We start from the raw sequence: 21,316 nt of genomic DNA, 5'->3' as shown, positions 1-21,316 counted from the left end.
ACCGTGTAGTAAATATCAGGGGAGATGGTGCTTGCTTATTCTCATCTATAGCTTATTTAGTGCATGAAACTCCGTCTTTAGCGGTACAGATTCGGGCTGACATTGTACGCCTTTGGACAGGCACTTGAGGGGATAAAAAAAATCTTAGGTTTTCGGTAGATGTTATGAATGGGCACTTTGATGTTCTCATTCCCTACACTTACATGCCTGATGTACACATGGAGCGCACAAAAATTGAGGATAAAAGTCGGTCGCCTTAAAAGGCGAGTGCGCCTAGTAATATGATATTTGTAACGTCTAATATGTCTTTTATTTTGTCTAATATATTGGGTAATACGAGTGTAATGGTGACTAAAGGGTGTTATTTCATGTCTAGAGGGCTCTAATAATGTTAAAAAACATATTTAGAAGGTCGTAAACAGGTTTTCTATACTCTATAAATCGAATATTTTCGCAGTTAAAGAATCCTACTTTGCGAAAATTCATTTATCACGGTAGAGTCTGAAACGGATTAACCATGATAAACGAGGGTTCACTGTAATAAGGAAAGTAATGAGATGGTCCCTGTCTAAGAGTTTAAATACCCTTAGTTCTTATTACTGTTTACTGCCAACTTTAGCAACAATGACGGCATGCAGTCTTTTGTGATACTTGTGGATATGGCCCAAGATTTTCTCATGTGGTAGAGCTACCCATTCTTCTTGGCAAAAATTCTCTCGGCCCCATAAAGTTTTGGGTTGCCTTTTGTGAACTGAGCATAAAGTGAAATAAATGAACCTATGATCACTGCGATGGCCACTCCAGCACCTTCACTTTTTTTCTGCTGTAGCCTCAAAGAGTCAACTTGGCATTGTGTGTCCTATGTGTAGCTTCCAAACTGATGAATGCAAGTTGTCCTCCAGTATTTTCTGGTAACATGCTGCATTCATCTTACCATCAACTTTCACTAAGTTACCTGTGCTGCTGTAGCTCATATACCCCCATAACATCAGAGATCCACCTCCATGTTTCACAGTAGAGAAGGTGTACTTATCATCATGGGCCTTGTTGCATCCTCTCCAAACATAGCGTTTATGGGTGTGACTATAAAGTTCAATATTGGTCTCATCACTCCAAAGGACTTTGTTTTAAATCAGAGTCTGAACACTACTGACAGGCATTTTCGGATCTCCAGATATCTTTTTATATATTTTTTTACTGATTATACAAATCAACAACCTTTTCTCACATGTCCTTTGACAGTTCTTTTGCTTCCACGTGGCTTGGTATCCAGCAAAGTCAGTGCAGCTGTGTATTAATTTAAATTGACTATTTATACACAGACACTGATTATAATCAAAGGTTACAGGTGTGGACACTCTCCGTTAATTACACTTAATATAAACAGAAATTAACACACAGGTTCAAATTATCAGCCTCAACATTCAAGGGTATGTAAACTTATGATCAGGCCATTTTGGGTGATTTCAGTTATAATTACGATTTAAAAAAGGCACAAACATTGCCTTGCTTGAGCCTACCCCCTAATTAAAAGGAAAGCTTTCTGCATGATTACTTATATTTTCCAAACAATGGCCAGTATTTCACAAATTCTTCCAAGAAATGTGAAGTTATGAGCACAACTGTGTATGTATGTATTGTGGATGGATGGATAGATATACAGATGCAGTAGGCATACAGATGGCTTTAAAGAAAACACTACAACAAGGAACTTTAATCCCACCTGCTTCACAAAACACATTTATCTTAAATATATGCAAACTGTGTGATTGGTTCTAAACACTCAAGGACTGGTAAAATTGTTAAAAAACAGATTAAAACTATAAAACAAGTGATTTTGCTATTTAGTTCCACAATGATTTAGCACTTAATCATTGTGAAAGCCAATAAGTGCTATAAAACAGAAATCAATGAATAGTGAATACTTTATGCCTAGTCAAAATTACAAAGAAAGATATTTACAATGTAATTTTGGATGTCTAAAATACAATTATAACTAGTCAAAATGGAACTCAAGAGTTCTATTTGACTTTAAACTAGTCCAAGTTTAAATACAAGTCTTTAGTTTACAGTATTGTAGATGTCAATGGGAAAACTAATTCTGTATATCAAATATATCACAGATGCCCCTAATCTGCATTCTAACTAGTCTGCATTACAAATTGTAGATGCCCCCCATTGTTAGTCTAACATATATTGTACAGTTTTCATATTTATTGTCACATCATGAAGTTATATTTCACATTACAGTTTTCTGCATTATTGTCATGCTTGTTAGGCAGGTTTAACCAAAGCTAATTTAAAATAAAAGTTAAGCAGGATGCATCTGAAGAGCTCTACTTGGAAATTTCAGACAGGACATGGTTGCCTGCATTACTGCTAAAAGCAAAAAAAAAAAAAAAATTCAAATTATACAAGATCAATCCTGTGCATCAGTAATAGCCATGCTTACAAAATATATGTTTAAAAAATATAGAGCTTTACAGTAATCATTTCTGAAAAATACAACCACCACCATTTCTATGTGCCTAATGATGTTGGTAGCATCTTAAATTTTAATTTCTGGTGTTTCAGTAGTGATTACTTGGTTCCCAATCTAATATATGTACTAGATAAGAACTAACCAGAGTGCTACTATACTGAAAATATACTGAGGAACATTTGGTTACATTCTACAGTTTAATCTGGCAATGCACAATTTGTCATTGTTCCAGTTGTAAAGTTTTATTCTTTACTATGACTGGCAAAACATTACATCACCAATACATTTCTCCATAGCCAGCCAAACTTTACTGACAGCTGTTCTGTTGTGAAAACATTCCAGAAGTGTTTTATATGGAACAATAATTTGATATTTGGAGGACAAATAGAGCATGTGACCTCTTTCAATTTGTGGCGAGTTAGGTTCAATGAGTAAAGATTTAAAGTTCAATGAATAAGATGGAACACTACAGTATTAATGGGACTGCCACTGCCAAAATGGAAGTAGAATATTTGCAAGAACTGGGGCTAAAATCACCTTTAAGAATTTTTTTGATTCAGTGTTGAAGATATGTGCTGTATATTTTCTAGCCAGATGATCAGCAGGCTACACTTGAGAAGCCAGTACATAGAATAGCACAGAAACTGCAGCAAGAAGCAATCATTCCCAGTGCAATTCTTGGAACAGCCTCATGTACTGCACTGTAAAAAGCATTTGCTTCTGCTGAGGCTACTGCAAAACAAATGGTAAAAATCACAAGCAAACCGAAGATGGAAGACAACTAAGCAAGTCTCAAGCTGGAAAAAACAAAAGAAAAAAAAAAAACAACAACTTAGAATTAATATAATTATTACAGGTTGACACCACGTTTTTCAACAACAACAGTCCGTCACTACCACCTCCTAAAATTGCCATTAATTACAAATTAAACTCTGGTATAAACATGCAGTAGCAGAAATCTTGAGACTTAAGCTTGATGTAAATATGTTTATCCTCATTACTGACAATGCAGTTTTGAAATGCTGCTAGCAGTGGGTTTTATCATACAGGATGTGTGCAGTGCTGCAAAGTCTCAATCTTCTCATGCTGTGTTAAGATTCAGATAATAAGTATATATCTGCATCAAAAGTCACTATTACAACTCTAAAACATGCAGATCTCTGGGTTTATCTTGCCTCAAAAAGCTTGAACTTCATGATCCTAGCACCAGAATTTCACTTACATCAAAATTACACTCAAAGAAAAATAGCAAGATGAAGACAACTAATTCCATGAGTTTTTGCTAAAATGCATTAGCTGATTCTCAAGAACTGCATAACAATATTTGTTGAACAGACTGGATAAAAGTGAAATGTTTTAAGTTGACATAGGACCCCCTCACATCTGGTGAAGACCTAACATTTCTTATGGTAGTATTTAATCATAAACATGCTTTTCATATGAACTTCACATTTTCAGATAAGTTAAAAAAAGGATGTTTATTTATCCTTTAACAATATATGCAAATTCTTGGTACATAGGTAAACATTAATGCAAACTCTATGCAGTGATCACTAAATAAATAAAAATAAAAAGTTAGCATAAGTTGATAAATGTTTCAGTTCTTCCTCTTTCATCTCCAGTTCTTCTCAGCATCTGAAGGAGTAAATTATAAAAATCACAAGCCACAAATAGACACCAAGTCTACAACAGAACACTAGCATTTTTCTCAACATTGCCAAAATTTATGCTGATTTATTACTATATTAAAATGCAAGGATGACCAAAAAATTTTTAATAATGAGCCAATTAATTTAATTTACACATGATATTGCTGAGACTAAGAGACTGCTTGAGGATATGAATATAAAAGAAATAAGCAAACCAGACGCTGTGGCGCAACAACTAAGGCCCTGACGACCAATGTCCAATCCCCGAAAGGGGAAGCAAAAGTGCGTACAACTGATGAGTCCCAAGTAGGGCAAAACACTTGCTGTGTACTCTTTGTATTTGGCAGATACTGTAACACATATATATGAGCTACTTCTCGCAACTGAGAGATGTGACGAATGTTTGCCAACTGACTGGCCAACCACAAGTGTTACCTGGTAGGTAACCACCTAAAAAAAAAAAATTTCAGACTGTGATTCAGAACTAAGAATAAAATTGTATATACAGTATATGTTTATTTTATATAACATCTTTTGCAGGGAGACCATCATAAGCATAAAAATAAAGAAACATGCAAATAAGAGTCGTTACAAATGACCAAGTCTGGCAAACTACCCATAACTTTTACTTTAATTGGTCAAGATTACGCAAGTCATCTGGATTCACTGAAAACGCAAGAATTAAAAGCGCAAATAAACTTTATATAAAAACTATTTGTAGCAGGAGGAAAAAAAATACACACACACAAAAACATACTGGCAATAAAACTAAGCGCATGCATTGTTCAGAAGAACTCTTACCTGAAGCGCTCTGGAGATTCATCCCTGTCTTTCTTTCGAAATTTATTGATGGTGTCATCAATTGTACTGCCAATTTTGTCTCCAATTTCTCCCAATTTCTCACTGAAAGGGAAAGCTCCTTTGCTTTTGTCCCAGTCTTCATCCCATTTTGATTTTGGTTCTGAATCATACTTATCCCCTGTATGGAGATTGAAGGAAACAATAAGCAGAAAAGAACAAAGTAGTTATAGAAGCTAAAGAGGAAACAGGAGACTTGAGCGGATCACTCCTCCTATTACTATGACTGGAGCTCCTTTATGGGTTATGGCCCTGCTGACCAGAAAATCTACAACATAGAGAATATATTTATACATTTATGAACATAGTCATCAGACTGGGGGGTGGGGGTTAAGGTGATGAGGATGATAGCTGAAATGAAAGGAAATTGCTACATACACAGAATACAGCTTTCAGTACATGCTGCAGAAAACAAGAAATTAGCTGTCAGAAACAGGTGAGTTCTACCATCTGGGAAGGAGGAAAAAAAAACAGCTTAACAGTGAAGCGCAGCAGCAGGACAATATAAAAACAATGGGGGCAGACTTACACAAAATCATCAAAAGATTAGTCATCTGAAGAGTAAAGCCAGCTGGAAAAATAGCAAAAGATAAAGAAGGAATATGCAAGAATTCTTGAGCACCAGATGTCGTTTAAGAAACATGCAGGCTCAGCATGTGGTACTCTGTATACACACCCTTACTAATGTCACATGGTTTCAAATTCTCCATTTAAAGGAAAAGGATGAGAGATTTAATGACTTAGGGGTGTCACCTGTGGCTACTAGGTCTCATTGCAAACTTATATCTAGACGCTACCTTGATTAGACATGCTGTTGCTCAACAGTCTTCAAGTATTTCTCAAAACAGAACTTTATATGATCTTATCATGGCCCTTTTGAGTTACAGAGGACTGAGGTTTTTATCCCTTTTTTTTTTTTTTTTTTTTAAAATACTCCTTTTTACGATTTCATGTCACACACTTTAATAGAGGTATTACCTGTGTGTTTTCCAGGGCTATACTTTGCTATAAGAAACATGGTAGCAATATGGATACACTTTTTAAAATTACCAACACAGAGGCATTTGGGGGGCAATGCCGTCTCATTCCTCTGCCGCTTTCCATTGTTGCTGCCAATACCTATCTTTCATAGCTCCTTCCATGGGGCTTCACATGCTCTTATCCATCTTGTCCACTTCAAGCACATTCACTCTGCTGGCTCTGCGTCACACCTCACTTGTGCTCAGAGACAATACTATCTACCTCACTTTCTCCAACTCCATGAGCTGATCCAAGCCAGGAAAGTTAAAGAGACTTGTCAGCAGTAATGCACCACTTAAAAGCTTACAGGTAAAGTGTTTTCTATCCACATCCCTCATTCCTCGCTCTATACTGCCCCTTTTCATGTCTCTGTGCTAAAATCATGTATTCTTCTAAGGGGCTTTTGTTTTCTTCAGCTTTCTCTTAATTAATCTACATTTTAATTTTTAAAGATATCACTTTGCATTTCTGCAACATATTGGTCAAATCACTTATTACTTTTTTTTTTTAATTATTCAGATAGCTACTGTACACATGGAACAACTAAGCACTTGTGAATAATAACAGAGTTCTACAATACATATATCATCATCAATAGACGACGATTCCATGTACAGAGTTTGCACAATGACTATCACAGCACACTAGCGGATTGGTACTTGAACTTGTGTGTGCCTAATTAAAGTTTATGCTCTCTTTGAAACAGAGACAGAGAGGGAGAAATCCACTCCAGTTAGATTTATGCTTTGTGTTTGTTTATTGTCCTGCATCTTTACATATATAAACACACACACATACATATCTTCTATAACCCTGGCATTGTAACTAAATTAAATTAAACTATTAAATTTCATTAATATAAATGTTTGTGTTAATCACTAATCAGCAAGTCTAATGCCTACCTAAATAAAAAAATTAAAAAAAACCGGAAGAAATAAAAGCAGTGACATTTTCACCAATTTACAACCCTTGTTCATAAACTAAAATTAATTTCTTCCTCATCTCAGACATAAGGAAGAATGAAGTTGAATACAAATAAATGTAAAGTTGTAAAAACAGCAGCTAAAAATATCTGGTATAATGAAACAGTGGACAATGAGGGACCTGGAGCTACAGGAGGATTCTGGGAGTCCTAGTATGATCAATGGCCTCATATAGACAGTATGGAATAGTGATTTAAAAAGGCTTTCAAACTATATATCAGACTAGGTGGAGATCAGGTCAAGAAATGCAATGCTTAAGATGTGTAACATATTTGTGAGATCATATTTGAAATTGTGTTGCAGAGTTTGAGATTCCATATTACAAGGAGTAATAAAGGATTGCATTGAAACAATGGTGTTAAGTCTCAATCGTGTCAAAGCATGTGGTTCTGTGAAGTCTCCAGCCAGTCCAAATACATTATCACCTAGCTACTCTACTAAATGTTATTTGGGGTTTTAGTAGTAAGTGAAAACGAAAAATTCACAAAATGCTAGTATTGGACCATTTTATATTATCGCTTTTTTGGTATCTTTCTAGTACAAGTACATCAGGCAACCTTAATATACATATCCGCAATCTCATTTCTGAAGGTAGATTCACCTGCTGGCTGAATGACAAAGGCCACTGTCAGAAAGTTCTTGAACCACTGTATATAATCATTCCCATATCACATTTACTGCATTGTATTTTACTGTCGTTATTTATACAGTACTGCTAAAAATCAGGTTTTCACATATAGTAATTTGCCTCCTGATTCTAAAACCCTAGTACATAAAACACTCTAGGACTCACACAAAATGTAGTAACATGTTGGATATGGGTATAGTACTATACTCTTGTTAGCAGCATCTCTTTAAAACTGCAACATATATAAAAGCAAATGCAGAGCTAATAGTATTATTTGTACATTTTCAAAAGCCTATATTTACAAAGGTGTACATGAAGTAAATTAAGTTACTCAAAATAAATTCAAACATTTTTATAAATACATAAATTTTGGTCATGTTGCTAATCAAATGCTACAAAATGGTCTCAAACATTGTACAGATGTATTGCAGATTTTTTTTTTGTTTTTACACAGACAGATTTTATTATTTTTTTTAAACTTGGGTACTAGTCATCAGATACACCTTAAAAGTACTTGGTGGTGGATCTCTGCATCTCATCCCACAGATGTTTTGATAATAAAGCTGAACTCAACCGATTTCCTTACTTATGTTAATGAACATTAACTGGAACTTAGACCAGCTGATGTTTTCCATTGGTTGAATTTCTTACCCACTAAAAAGACATTTATTGTTTTTAACTGACAGGAGCGAAATTCAGTTGAGATACCATCTATCATAATCAATCCATGATAGTGTAGGAGTTGAACATTCTGATAATCCTCTATTGGCACAACTCTTGTTGTCACAGTATTACAAGAATGTCTGTAGCCTGTAAGCATTGCCCATGTCAGCCCTCATAATGAATGGACCGTTTCTGTCTCTGTCCTGTTGTTCGCTTAATCTTTATGCAGTCCATTCTTGATGCCTCTAGAGTGCGCAAAACCCAATAGAAGATTGAATAATCTTGAAATATCAATGCAGTCAAGGTTTGGCACCCACTACCATGTCAAAGAAATCTTTTAATATTGCTGATTCTCCCTTTAAAATTGCACATACTGTACATGACTGCCAGCCTTTTTTAATTTAAATGACATTGACTGCACATATCACTAATTCAACAGCATATGGGAATAGCATTTATACTGAACGATGTGGCTAATAAGCATACATTACTTAACTCGCTTTGCATTTTTGAAAACTGTCTCTAAACATTATCAGTTTTGAACACAGACTTGTACAAAGAAATCACACGTGTACTTTTTACTTATTTGGCTGACGCCTTTATCCAAGACGACTCACAACATGTATAATACAATTGGTTACATTTTTTTTCTCATGCGGGTGAAGTGACTTACTCATGGTCAGAGACTGTCAGTAGTGGGATTTGAACCCACAACCTCAGGGTCTGAAGTCCAAAGCCTTAATCACAACACCATACTGCCTTGCAAGCAATGCAAAAAATGGGCCAGCTGGAAAGACTAAACATTTAGCACTACCAAGTAATTTTGGTGTTTACTGCAACATGTTATTGAGCTTTTCTGTATTACCTTTTTGAATAATGATTAAAGATTAAAATTTATTAAAGGCCAGCTTTTCTGTCTGGATGTTTAGTTTATTAAATAATGAGGGCTGATAATCAAGTTCCTTTCTCAGCTAGGTCAACCAGGGTTAGGGAGAGAGTACACTCCAAGAGAAGCCTGAAGGACCTACTGACAGAAGGTAGTGGACTGTAGTCCGGCATGCAAGTGCACTGCAATTATGAATTGTATATCCCCAAAAACTTGACAAATGAGAGTAGCAATAGAGGTATGTCATATAACCATGGGTCCACATTAAAAATAATCTGCACACTTGAAACACAGGATTATGTTTCAACAAGAGCTGTCCCAAAAAGCCTTATAAACATAAAACATCTGCTTCACATTTTGTAGATTTTATTACAGTAATATATACTGTGCAGAGCTAAAGCAGTTTTGACACTCAGTTTGGAGCATTTTTTTTTAAACTCTCCAGGTTGTTAGGTAGATGTGAACATGGTATATTGCACTCTCGTATTGTACTAAGTGAACCCTGGAGTGGTTCACACAAGTCTGGATGATCTAATTAAAGATAATATGTACATTAGGGGAGAAATTGTGCACACTGTGGCAGTCACGCAAACCGTCTGCTGCTGGTAATTAAAGAATCTCATTAACAAAAACACACATGCCAACAGGTACAAATATAAGACAATCCACATAAAACAACTCACACAATTACAAGTCAATCAGAGCAACCATCCTGATTCAGGTTTACAGCCTCTCCTGTACACGATCGGACAGTAGTTGAAAGGGAGAAAAAAATAAGTTTAAATTCACTTGCAATTGGGTCAATTAAAAAAAAAATACAGAGCAGTGCCCTGCGAGACTGATGATCAAACTCCCTAAGCTCACACCAAAAGCGACATACACAGGTGGGGTGTCCTCTCAGCACAATCGGGAAATTGATGCACTAACTTTGACAAATGCTGCAAATGTTAATCAAATATTTCCAAATAAACAACATTAAAATTTTTCAAAAGTTAAGGTAGTAGACACAATTCAAGATTAACTAAACTAAATTGAAGAGACATTTTTTAGTAAATACGCAACATAACAGGGTCATATGAAATTTGCAGAATATACTATAAAACTGAAGCACATCGGTGTATGCACTCAGCATAGCTTGATTTATTTTGTACACTAATCTGTTTTAAATGGGTCCTTTTCATGCCATGCATATTAATGTGCAACTTTAAAGTGGTGTTCCAGTTATTTGATTAGAGATGTTTGCTCAAAAAAAAAATTATGGAAAACACACCTTCTGTTGACTGTTCGTGATATTAGACAATGGAACAAGTTCATAACATGTCCATGGGATGTTTATTGACACATTTGGTTTGCTTGATAGTTTGTAATGTGAAGCACAACCAACCTAATTGGAAATTCAAATAAAAACTAACAAATCTCTTGATCTGGAACAAAGCAAATGTTATACGAGTGTGAAAATATTATAAAATTACCAATGTGGGGAAAAAAATGAGAGCAGAAACAAGTGCAACATGAACTAACACATTTCATTAACTGCAAGAACTGGCTATTAGTTTAGAAAAGGGCTTAAAAAAAGCTACAGCTCAGTTTAAGACCCATGCACTTTGTGAGAGGTCACATGGAAGTTGGGATATCAGTCTAGCTGGCATCATGATCAGAGTTCTCGTGAGAGCATTAAGGAGTAACTAGCTAGTGCATTTATTTTGCATTGAAATTACAGTTGTATCCATGGCAGATCAAACAAAATGATTAATAAAGAATTTTAAATAGTAATTTTCCACAACATCAAACATGACATTTTAAAATTTCAGTTTGTAATCTCAATAGTCATATAAAGCAGACAGAAAAACCGGACAAGCTCTTATCGTCTCTCTGTAGTTACAGTAAGTTAGCATGAAGGCCGGATTTCAAAAATGTTCTGCTGCAATACTAAAGAAATATTCCGTTAAGCTTGTTTTATTCCACAGACCAGGCAGAGAGTTTTGTGAAATTAAACCTTCCATCGAAAATGCCTTGTGGTGTGTCACAGCAATCCATTAAAGTTCAGCTTGAACAGAAGAGTCCTTCTTCATTTTTCCCTTGTTTTGCAGACCAACACCAAGTGAGAAATTAAGAAATGTGGAAGCTGCAAGGAGATATGGAAAGTGGCTTCTTTCTTGTGCGCAGATCTGTGAGTCTTATAATTTTTCATGACTTTGCATTCATGAAATGGATGGCCCTGCACTCCAAGATTCTGAGAGAATACTTGGGCATCATGTCCTTATAACTGATGGCATATGGGGTGGGCACAGTAGCTACCTAGCTGACTAAAATGAAATTGCATTAAAATGGCAATACTTCTTAATGACCATTGTCACTCATATGTGCCAGGGAGACAGCTCAAGGGATTTTGTGATGGTAATTATCTGCTGGACTAGGGGTCGCAGTGTGTTCTCATACCTCCTCTTCTCCTCCATCTGCAGCCACTTCAGTGCAGATACCACTTCTGTGATAGTCTGCCTGGACCCACCCTTTCCTGCAACTTGAACTCATAATCCAGAAATCTGCCATAATGCTTCACTTCCTATTCAGAACTCTGGTCTGAAAAGACTATGCCACATTTCCTGCATGCTTTTATAAATCTGGTTATATGGGGTCACTAAGGTAGTGCACCAACTCTCTCTTTGTTTCTGTCATATTTTACACTATTTAAACTTTTAATGGAAATACATCTCTTTCTAAAATTTTTCAATTTTTTAGCACTTTAAGTTTGATCTTTATATACCATTCATTGATTAAAACAGAGATGCTCATCAGTTTACTTAGCCATACTGCTATCTTTGTGTTGCTTGTTTCGGTGTAAAAGAAAATCACAGCTCATTTAAGATGTTCAACAAACTGCTAGTCATTTTAACAGTGTATATGCAAAAGTGGCATATCTTAAAGCTTTACAAGCCACCACTGTTGCCATCTGTGCAGCTACTATACTTTTACACATGTTTACCTTCAGACTATTTAGATAAATATGTAAATTGTGCATTCTAGGATTGTATTTGGTGTTTACAATATTGTCATGCATTTTGAAGATTCAAATGCTTTATTTAGTGTAATTATTTGCAAAGTAACTTCTAAATAATCATTCCAGCCATTACAAGTAACATATATAACAAATAAATAAATGCTTAAAGTACTGTTGCTTTGGATTGCACTGTGGTTTTCAGAAACAGTAGTTTGAGCAAGAGATTATGCTAGCAGCGGTTCAGTAATTACTAAACTCACCATATCGGAAGCCTCCATGATTGTCTGAAGAAACTCCAATGTATTTGTCTTTGTTTTTCTTTGCTTTCTTCCTCTCTTCCCGCAAACGATCATCATCTTGTATGAACTCTACCATCTCCTTTACTTTTTGACGCACATTGATGCCTTGATCTTTTCCATTTTCATCTGCACCAAAAATATAGCAACCATTATTAAACCAAGCAAAGGTGTGTCACTCTAACAAAGGGAGCTACATTATAAGACAGAAACATCACTGATTAGCAAGAATACAACTTTTTTTAAAAATGCATATGTTTACTATATATCTGAAACACAGATTAGGCAGATTACATGACTTAATGCTATGTAAAGTGTGACACACATATACTGTATACTGATCCAGAAATACCTATACTATATTTACCGTGTATTTTCTTACCTACACATGTACATATGTTCTGGACAGTGGATTCAGAAAGTACTCAGACCTTCACCTTCTGCACACTTTACTGTGTTGCAAGTTTAATTTTAAATTGATAAATTTGGTATTCAATAATGCATAACAACAAAGTGAAACATTCTGTAGATGTATCAAAAATGAAAAACTAAAATCCCTCATTCACGTTAAGTATTCAGAAAGTGAAGGTGTCTGAATAATTTCTGAATCCACTGTATATATGTGTAGCTATTCATTTGTATTTTATTTCAGCTTTTTCAGAGGGAAAAAAATCATGATGCATTTAAACATTCATAAGGCAGTCCATACTTATCAACCTCAATTTGTTACTATATCACATGGAGTAACACACTTGTAGAGATGTCTGATCTCTACTGTTTATGAACTATGAAGTCTGACCTCTATTTTTCCACCATTATTAAACTGTAAATCCAATAATACAAAAACAATAAGGTTGGAAATTTGGTAGAAAAATAAAAACTTGCATTAGATTATAACATATTGTAGTGATTTTTTTCAGAATTCATAATTTGAGACTATATACAATTTTGGCAAAAATGTCATTACATTTTTCCAATTAAAACACATCTTTTAACTCCTAAATCTCAAAATTATATATAATATATATATGGGTGGAGTGGTCTGAGGCTAAGGATCTGTGCTGGTATCCAGAAGGTTGTCGGTTCGATTACCTGTCGCTGCCAAAAGAGATCCTACTCTGCTGGGCCCTTAAGCAAGACCCTTAACCTGTAATTGCTCCAGGGGCGCTATACAATGGCTGACCCTGCACTCTGACTGCAAGGGGTATGCGAGACCTAACAAATTCCTAATACAAGAAATTGTATAAGGCGAAATAAAGAAAAAAAAAGTATGTCTATTACCTACATCTCCTTATGCATACGAAAAAAGACAATTTCCAGCTTAAGCAAGCAAAACAACTGGACATCCAGACAGAATATACTTTGCAATTGATATGAGTGAACCAAGCACATGAGGTTGAGGTGAAAATATATTAAAAATCTGCTATTAGTTTAAGTATTTCTCTTCCAAAAGTGTGCTATTTGAAAAGGGTAGTAGCTGAACAGATTTTGAAACAAGGAAGCTTGTCTTTATTTAAACCTGTAAGCATATTTTGAGATGCTATTACTAGCTGTGGTTGTATACCATTGATTCACAAATGCCATCTTTTCCATCTGCAAAAACAGAAGTACACAGTCCCTGGTCAGCAGTGAAACAGTGGTGAACTCTAACAAGACAGACATTAGATAAAGTTTATCTAGTGCAAGTTTAAGTTCATGAAATTTTAATCAACAGTAAAATTGAGGGAACACTTGTTTTTGAATTCCTGCTGCTTCCCATATATATTTTATGTTTTAAAAAAATTTGTACTGTCTGAAAGATAAAAAGCCAAATCAGTGTTTGTTAGTCTTATACACACTTTCTGGTTCTTTTTATACCTCAACTCCCCGAACCTCCTCAGATCACATGAATGCTGTGTGCCAGAAAATTACTGAATTGCCCTGACACAATTGAGTAAACCCAATTAAACTCAAGGGATAATAAATCTGGGAATTTGTGATGTTTTAAGGGTGGAAAAAAGGTTTTTGTAAACATGATTATAAATGATGTGCATAGTCACTAAATACTTTCTAGACACAATTTAAGGCAGATTTAATAAATGTCTATCATAGACCATAAAGAGCTGAACGTCAGCAAATACAAAAAGATGTCAGTGGAAAAAAAGCAAAGCATTTTGTGCAGAATCTTAATTTACAAAGAAGTGTTTAAAAAGATATAAAAGAGTTATTTAGTATGTATCACATTTTCTAAGCTGAGCCATGTTCGATTCTCTTACAGAACAATTGAGGTGATCAACATACATGTCTCCAAACATGTGCCATTTTAATAATGAATTATCACAAAAGCCCTCCTCCTCCAAACCATCTATTTCCTACTAGCAATACATTACACAACATTACAATTAACACCGTCTGTTAGTAAACCTAATGTGTTCATTACAACTGGACATTTGTAATACTGGCAAATTACATGTAACTAGAAAGCTGGGACTTTAACTTAGTGTATAGAATTTTGGCCATAAATGTTTATATCTTGGTCAGTACTATATTGTGAGACCATTTTTTTTTTTTTATTGTTCAAAGATTTATATTTCATACATTCCATACCCAGAGGATGAAGTGGTATAGACAAGTGATAAGTGTAGACAATGCATACGTGGGCAAAACAGTGATGGGAACAAGGTACACTTCAAGACACTTGAGAAAGAAACAATTTACGGTCATGTAGGAAGTTGTCTCTCAAACACTTGAACTGTGATCAGATGGTCTGCTTTTATCTGGAAACACTTTAGTATTAGCAGGAAAACCTCATAAAAGGGATAATAAGGCCATTCAACTAATGTTTATCAAATTGATAAAATCATTTTTAAAAAGCACACATTGTATACCAGTTTCACAAAAAGAAAACTACAAAAACATTCCCAGTGGAGGTTGCTATAGCAGATCACTTAAAGAAATCCTAAGGCCTACAGTAGGCCTTAGGTCAAACAAGTCAGTGCAAGTAAGATTAGGGCTGTCAGAACGAACTTTACTATTCAAATATACTTTCAATTTATATATAAAAAAAATATTTAATGGCAAATGCTGACATTTGATTGTAAAAGAACAGTAGTTTTTATTCTTCACTTCACACTAATTTCAGCTTTGTGTTACTCCAGACACATTATGCTGCAATACATTTATATTATTAAATTATATTTATATTGCATGTGTTTTGCATAATTTTTTAATCATTTGTTTTGACAGATTTTTCCACTGCACTACTTTGCTTTTTGGTTAACAGGTGTACTGACACAAATTCTAAAACATTCTCCTTCTCCCTAGAAGTATAATTTTGTTTCCAATCCTATTTAGTTTCAGTCTGGAATACGAGGTCCCCGATTTGATACTGTAAAACATGGTTATCTTTCTTATTAAACATAATGGAAAATACTTGTCATTTTTTTATTTTCCTTTTACTATTATAAAAACTTTTAAATCACCATTTAAAACAGCATTTTAAGTGCCAGGTTTAGCTACCTCAACCAACAAGGGTCTTTTGGAGACTGCTGCTTCACACATAATTTTTCCTTTGGCCATTGTTTTAGGAGTTAAGATTAAATGTGTTATATTTTTGTAGAATCTGTAAAGGGAGGAAAGAATCCAGTTTAATCTTGAGGTGATGGTCTTTGGCTAAGGAAGGTATTTTCTGCAAAAAAGGAAATTAAAATTATAAAATGAAAATGCAATCTCTCTTGAGCGGTTTCATTTTCAAAGTCTATGCACAAGAATTCTGCAAAAATTAAAATACAATAAATCCATTTGCAATTTCATTTTCAGCCTGAACCACAATGAAGCTGCAAAAATGAAAAGTAAAACACAAATAAGCACTGGCACCACCTGGTACTCATTGAACTTTAACTTTCAACTTAGCATTTTCATTTTCAAGTTCTCAACATGCAAATAGTGTGTTTCAATGGGCGGGGGACAAGGTCGGCCTTGGCTGAACATTACCAGAAGTGATATTCATATCTGCTCTATGGAATAAAGGTCTAGAAATACCATACTTCATCGGAGTTTCCGAAACTGACAAGGCAGAGATATGTTTCAACATGCTTCTTTAGAAGAGAATTACAGCAGAGTTCAACTTACTTTTAATGCATGCACACACTGTGGGATTAGTCTAAAACAGACTTTAAAAAATGATTAGCCAGACTGAAAAGTATTTAACATGCTGCGTGGGTTGCCGTGTCCACTGATGCTGTACTCAAGTGAAGTATAACCTCACGTAAATTCTGCCATACAACATCATTTACCTCCGTGTGGATAAACGCCTTAGCATCTCCAAGTCTATCTAAAATCACTTTACATCTTAGTATTATAAAATTTTTTATCCTCACAATCTGCCATTAACTCTTACTGTTTCTTCCACACCACTTTCCATCTTATTCGAAGCTGCCGGTACCTTCCAAAAATGATTTTCTCACATGTTGACCTGCACTATTTGCATGTTGACAATTTGAAAATGAAAAAGGAAAATGAAAATTCAATGAGCAGCAGGTGGTGCCAGTGCTTATTTACGTTTGACTTGTCATTTTTGCAGTTTCATTGCAGTTAAGGGTAAAAATGAAACTACAAATGGGGTTATTTCATTTTAATTTTTGTAGCATTCTTAAGAACAGACTTTGAAAATGAATTTGCAAAAAAGACGATGCATTTTCATTTTAAGTTTAATTTCCTTTTTTGCTGAAAATACCTACCATATTTGGATACTGGTGTCCCATTCTGAAAACTTATCACCCTACACACAATTACCATCCACAAGCATTATTTTTTTAAAACTATAACTGGTTCTTGCAAATTTTTTTTTTAACTTAGCAGCAGAATTTTTAAGTTGCTGTTATTGAAAGTGTATGCCAAATGAAAATATAATAAGGAGGGGATACTTCAAGATCATTACAATGCAACATTCAGTACTTTCCGTAACTCTTTTTGTCTAACCTAAATACACTCACCATGTCATGACTTAATAAAATAAACATGGGCACTGACCATGTTTTTTGCACCAGTGGATGGATGCAGGGACTTGAAGTAGTGACTGTGTTTAAGTAATCAGAAGCGATTTTGTATGGGTTTCATAATGTATATGCATTACAGGCATGATCACGTCACTTTCCAAGCAAAGAAAATCTTTTATGTGGAAGAGTGTCAGTGGATGAGTCAAAAGTGCTGCATGAAAAGCACTGAGAGCAAAAAAGCAAAAATAACAATAATGAAACATACACAGGCACATTAAACACAAACACACATTCAGTGTCACTTACAACTTTTAACCTATGTTTGGATATATTCAAATATGTACTTATTTGTAAGGCGTATTCAAGTTCTTATTAAGATTAATAATTAATTTCAATAACATTGTCAAGAGTAATGTCATTAAGGAAATTGGTAATGGCATGACCAGTATGAAAATAAGTGATATTTTTTCCTTGCTTCAAATTTAAAATTAGGTTGCCTTAAATTTGCATTGATTGACACTTTATATTAATCAATTAATAAAAAAACGAAAAAAAAAAACAGTTTGCAGGTCTCTTGTGTTGAATATCGATAACAAAAAAAATCAGTCTTATTTCTTTATTAGGATTCTATCGCTATTAAAAAAATAACACATAACATCTCAGTAACCAGTATCATGTTTAAATTACAGTCAACCCTCGTTTATCGCGGTTAATCCGTTCCAGACTCTGCCGCGATAAATGAATTTCCGCCAAGTAGGATTCTTTATTTATAAATCGAATATTTTCTCAGTTAGAGCATAGAAAACCTGTTTAACGACCTTCTAAATACATTTTCTAACATTAGAGCCCTCTAGACATGAAATAACACCCCTTAGTCAAATGTTTAAACTGTGCTCCATGACAAGACAGAGACGACAGTTCCGTCTCACAATTAAAAGAATGCAAACACATCTTCCTCTTCAAAGTGTGCGTCAGGAGCAGAGAATATGAGAGAGAGAGAGAGAGAGAGAGAGAGAAAAGAAAACAATCAAAAATCAATAGGGCTTTTAAGTATGCGAGGCACAACGCTGGACAAAGTAGCTACAAGGAAGGCAGCAATGTGAAGGTATTCCTTCAGCATTTTTTTTTAAGAGGAGCGTCCGTATCCTCTAGGCAAACAGCCGCTGTGTAAACAGCCCCTCCGCTCACACCCCCTCCATCAGGATCAGAGAATGCCAGAGAGAGAGGCAGAGACAAGCAAACAATCAAAAATCAATACGTGCCGTTTGGGCTTTCAAGTATGGGAAGCGCCGCAGAGGAAGCATATCGGATATCATCGAGGAGTTTTATTTAATATGTAATATGTGCTCTGATTGGGTAGCTTCTCAGCCATCTTGCAATAGCATCCCTTGTATGAAATCAACTGGGCAAAGCAACCGAGGAAGCATGTACCAAAAATTAAAAGACCCACTGTCCGCAGAAATCCGCAAACCAGCAAAAAATCTGTGAGATATATTTAGATATGCTTACATTTAAAATCCGCGATAGAGTGAATCCGCGAAAGTCGAAACCTAATATAGCGAGGGATTACTGTACTATGCTTAGGTAAACAACAAACTGCTCATACTGACTTATTCGACAAGCATACATAATGTCTCATGGTATGTTTAATGCATGGTATTGTACACATTGTTTATTGTTGGTACTGGACCACTATCATTAGACTGTGGGAGATATGCAAGGAAGAACTTCACTGAACTGTATATTTTAGGAATACTCACACATTAGAAATATGGAACTCTTGTTCATGTTAAGTTCTCAAAGTAACAGTAAAAGTTAAATGAGAAAACATAAAAAACAGATTAAAGAACAGAAAAAAAACAAAACAAAAAAGAAACAATGCAAAGCCACGTACACTAAGGTAAAGCACAGTGCAGTGAGTCTCTGCTCTCTCTATACCCAGAATGATACTTACATGAGAAGATTATACAATATGCATGAAATATTTGAGAATTAGAATTGTTTCTTCACCTGATCATTTTGGTTTTAACACTACAGTAAAATAGGTAAATATCTAAAACTGTCACTTGTATTCTCTTGATGTTATTATTCAACATTGAGAAAGAGATTTCATGAAGTCACATTTGTTTCTACATATTCTAAATACTAAATGGTACATCAAGAAGATACTCATGGATAGGCTAAACCAGAAAGCCTCATAAAAAGGGAGAATTATAGACAGCCATTTATCGAAATACAACTTTCCTAAAATAAACTTTTTAAAACAATCATATCCAGAATTAGTGTGCATAAATGTGCCTTGCTCTTTGAAAAGAAAAAGTATCAGAACAGTATTATCTCAATTTAAGTATCACCTATTCTTGAGGGTAAAAATGGCACTGTCTCTAGCTACCAAACTCTGAATTTTTTTAAATTCTTTGGCACTTGTCAAAGCGCACTAAAAACAGTAAAAAATATCCACAAACACACATACACCAATATGTATATCTAAACAGTCTCTTCAGAAGCCCCTGAAATCACTTGTAACTGAATATGATCTAAAAATGCATCAGCCGCTGTCCAAATTGCTACAGTATACTAAAAGAAAAAGGTTTTGCACTGTTCGATTTCACCTGCATGTTTTGTTCCTGTTTAATTAGAGAATGCCTTTTAAGGAGAATCTCAGGGGAGAAGTGGATGGTAGGGTTTTATTATTATTTTATTACAGAAACACAAACACTTTTATTGAAGACCAACGTGCAAATTCTTGTCTACACTAATTAATACTCTAGGGTCTTTAGCTTTTCACAAAACCAGCACCAGAGATGCTCTAATTGCAGCAGACAGGCTGATATGCACAATACATTTCTGGTGACTGACAACTCGCTCAGACTCTTTCATTTCCTTCCCAGGTTTGCCCCCTCCTTATTTTATTGCTTACCTACAAAATGATAATTTTCTAAGGATCGCAGATCATAGATGTGTTCCCTGGCACTTGTCACAACCCGTTCTGACCCGTTTCTTATGAGGTATGCCAGCAGTAGAAGAGCCTATAAAAAAACAATTTATTAAATGATTCATTGAACTCTGTTAATAAACCCTGACAGCAAACACTAAATAGAATTGTCTAAATCATTTATGAAATGCAAAATGTGAAAAGGGACACTATGCAATATTTTCTTAACTCGTCAAATTAATACAAAATACAATAGTCACTTTAATGATCAATAGATGATATTTGGGAGGGAAAACAATGCCTTCAGACAATCAGGTAATATTGTTAAATGCAGTATGTGAAGGAGAAAAGTGAACGATGGTACTCTATGCCCTACCATGGTTAATATCAGTGAAACAGCAACTGGATGAAAATATGTCTTGTGTGATTGACTTGTGCCTAAAATTGCAGTTACTTGGAGCCAAATAAGAGTTGAACTGGACAGTATGTCTCTAGATTAAGGAAGATCACCCACATTGTAACGCTGAAACCAGTTTCACAACATTTCTCAGATATAAATCCTCCAACATGTTACTGTTCTGCTTTTATTTTCCCTGGCACACGTCTGGGCTGAGATGCCAAGGTGGCACCCTAAAATACATTCCCAAAGTGCCAAAACTGGCTCCTTTTGATTTAGATATGTTTCACAGAGATCCTCCTCGTTTACTCATTTCCTTACTTTATCACAGACATGGAGCTTCCGATAATAGGCAGAATCCAGATATAATTTGACCAATAAATTTAAAAATGTCTGTGTATTTAGCTCTAACTTTACTGCTGCAGTCTGGCAGTATGTACAGTAGAGTCCCGCTAATCCGAACTAATTGGGACCGAACCCTGTTCGGATTAGCGAAAATTTGGATTAGGCGGAGTTTTGTCATATAATGCCATATATTGACTTTA

At 35.1% G+C, this 21,316-nt stretch overlaps 1 protein-coding gene across 3 annotated transcripts in view; it reads right to left on the bottom strand.

The window, feature by feature from the left end:
• Positions 1-21,316, bottom strand: part of clint1a (clathrin interactor 1a) — a 117,568-nt gene that overhangs the window by 18,088 nt on the left and 78,164 nt on the right. For all 3 annotated transcript variants that reach the window (XM_039776209.1, XM_039776207.1, XM_039776210.1), the window contains 3 exons: positions 20,360-20,468; positions 12,428-12,592; positions 4,933-5,110 (listed from right to left, as the gene is read on the bottom strand). In XM_039776209.1, coding sequence (XP_039632143.1) covers positions 4,933-5,110; positions 12,428-12,592; positions 20,360-20,468 — 452 coding nt within the window. The remainder of the gene's footprint in view (positions 1-4,932; positions 5,111-12,427; positions 12,593-20,359; positions 20,469-21,316) is intronic.

This window comes from Polypterus senegalus, chromosome 13 (genome assembly GCF_016835505.1).
Source record: "Polypterus senegalus isolate Bchr_013 chromosome 13, ASM1683550v1, whole genome shotgun sequence".
NCBI lineage: Eukaryota > Metazoa > Chordata > Cladistia > Polypteriformes > Polypteridae > Polypterus > Polypterus senegalus.
This window is presented reverse-complemented; position numbering and strand designations above follow the sequence as displayed.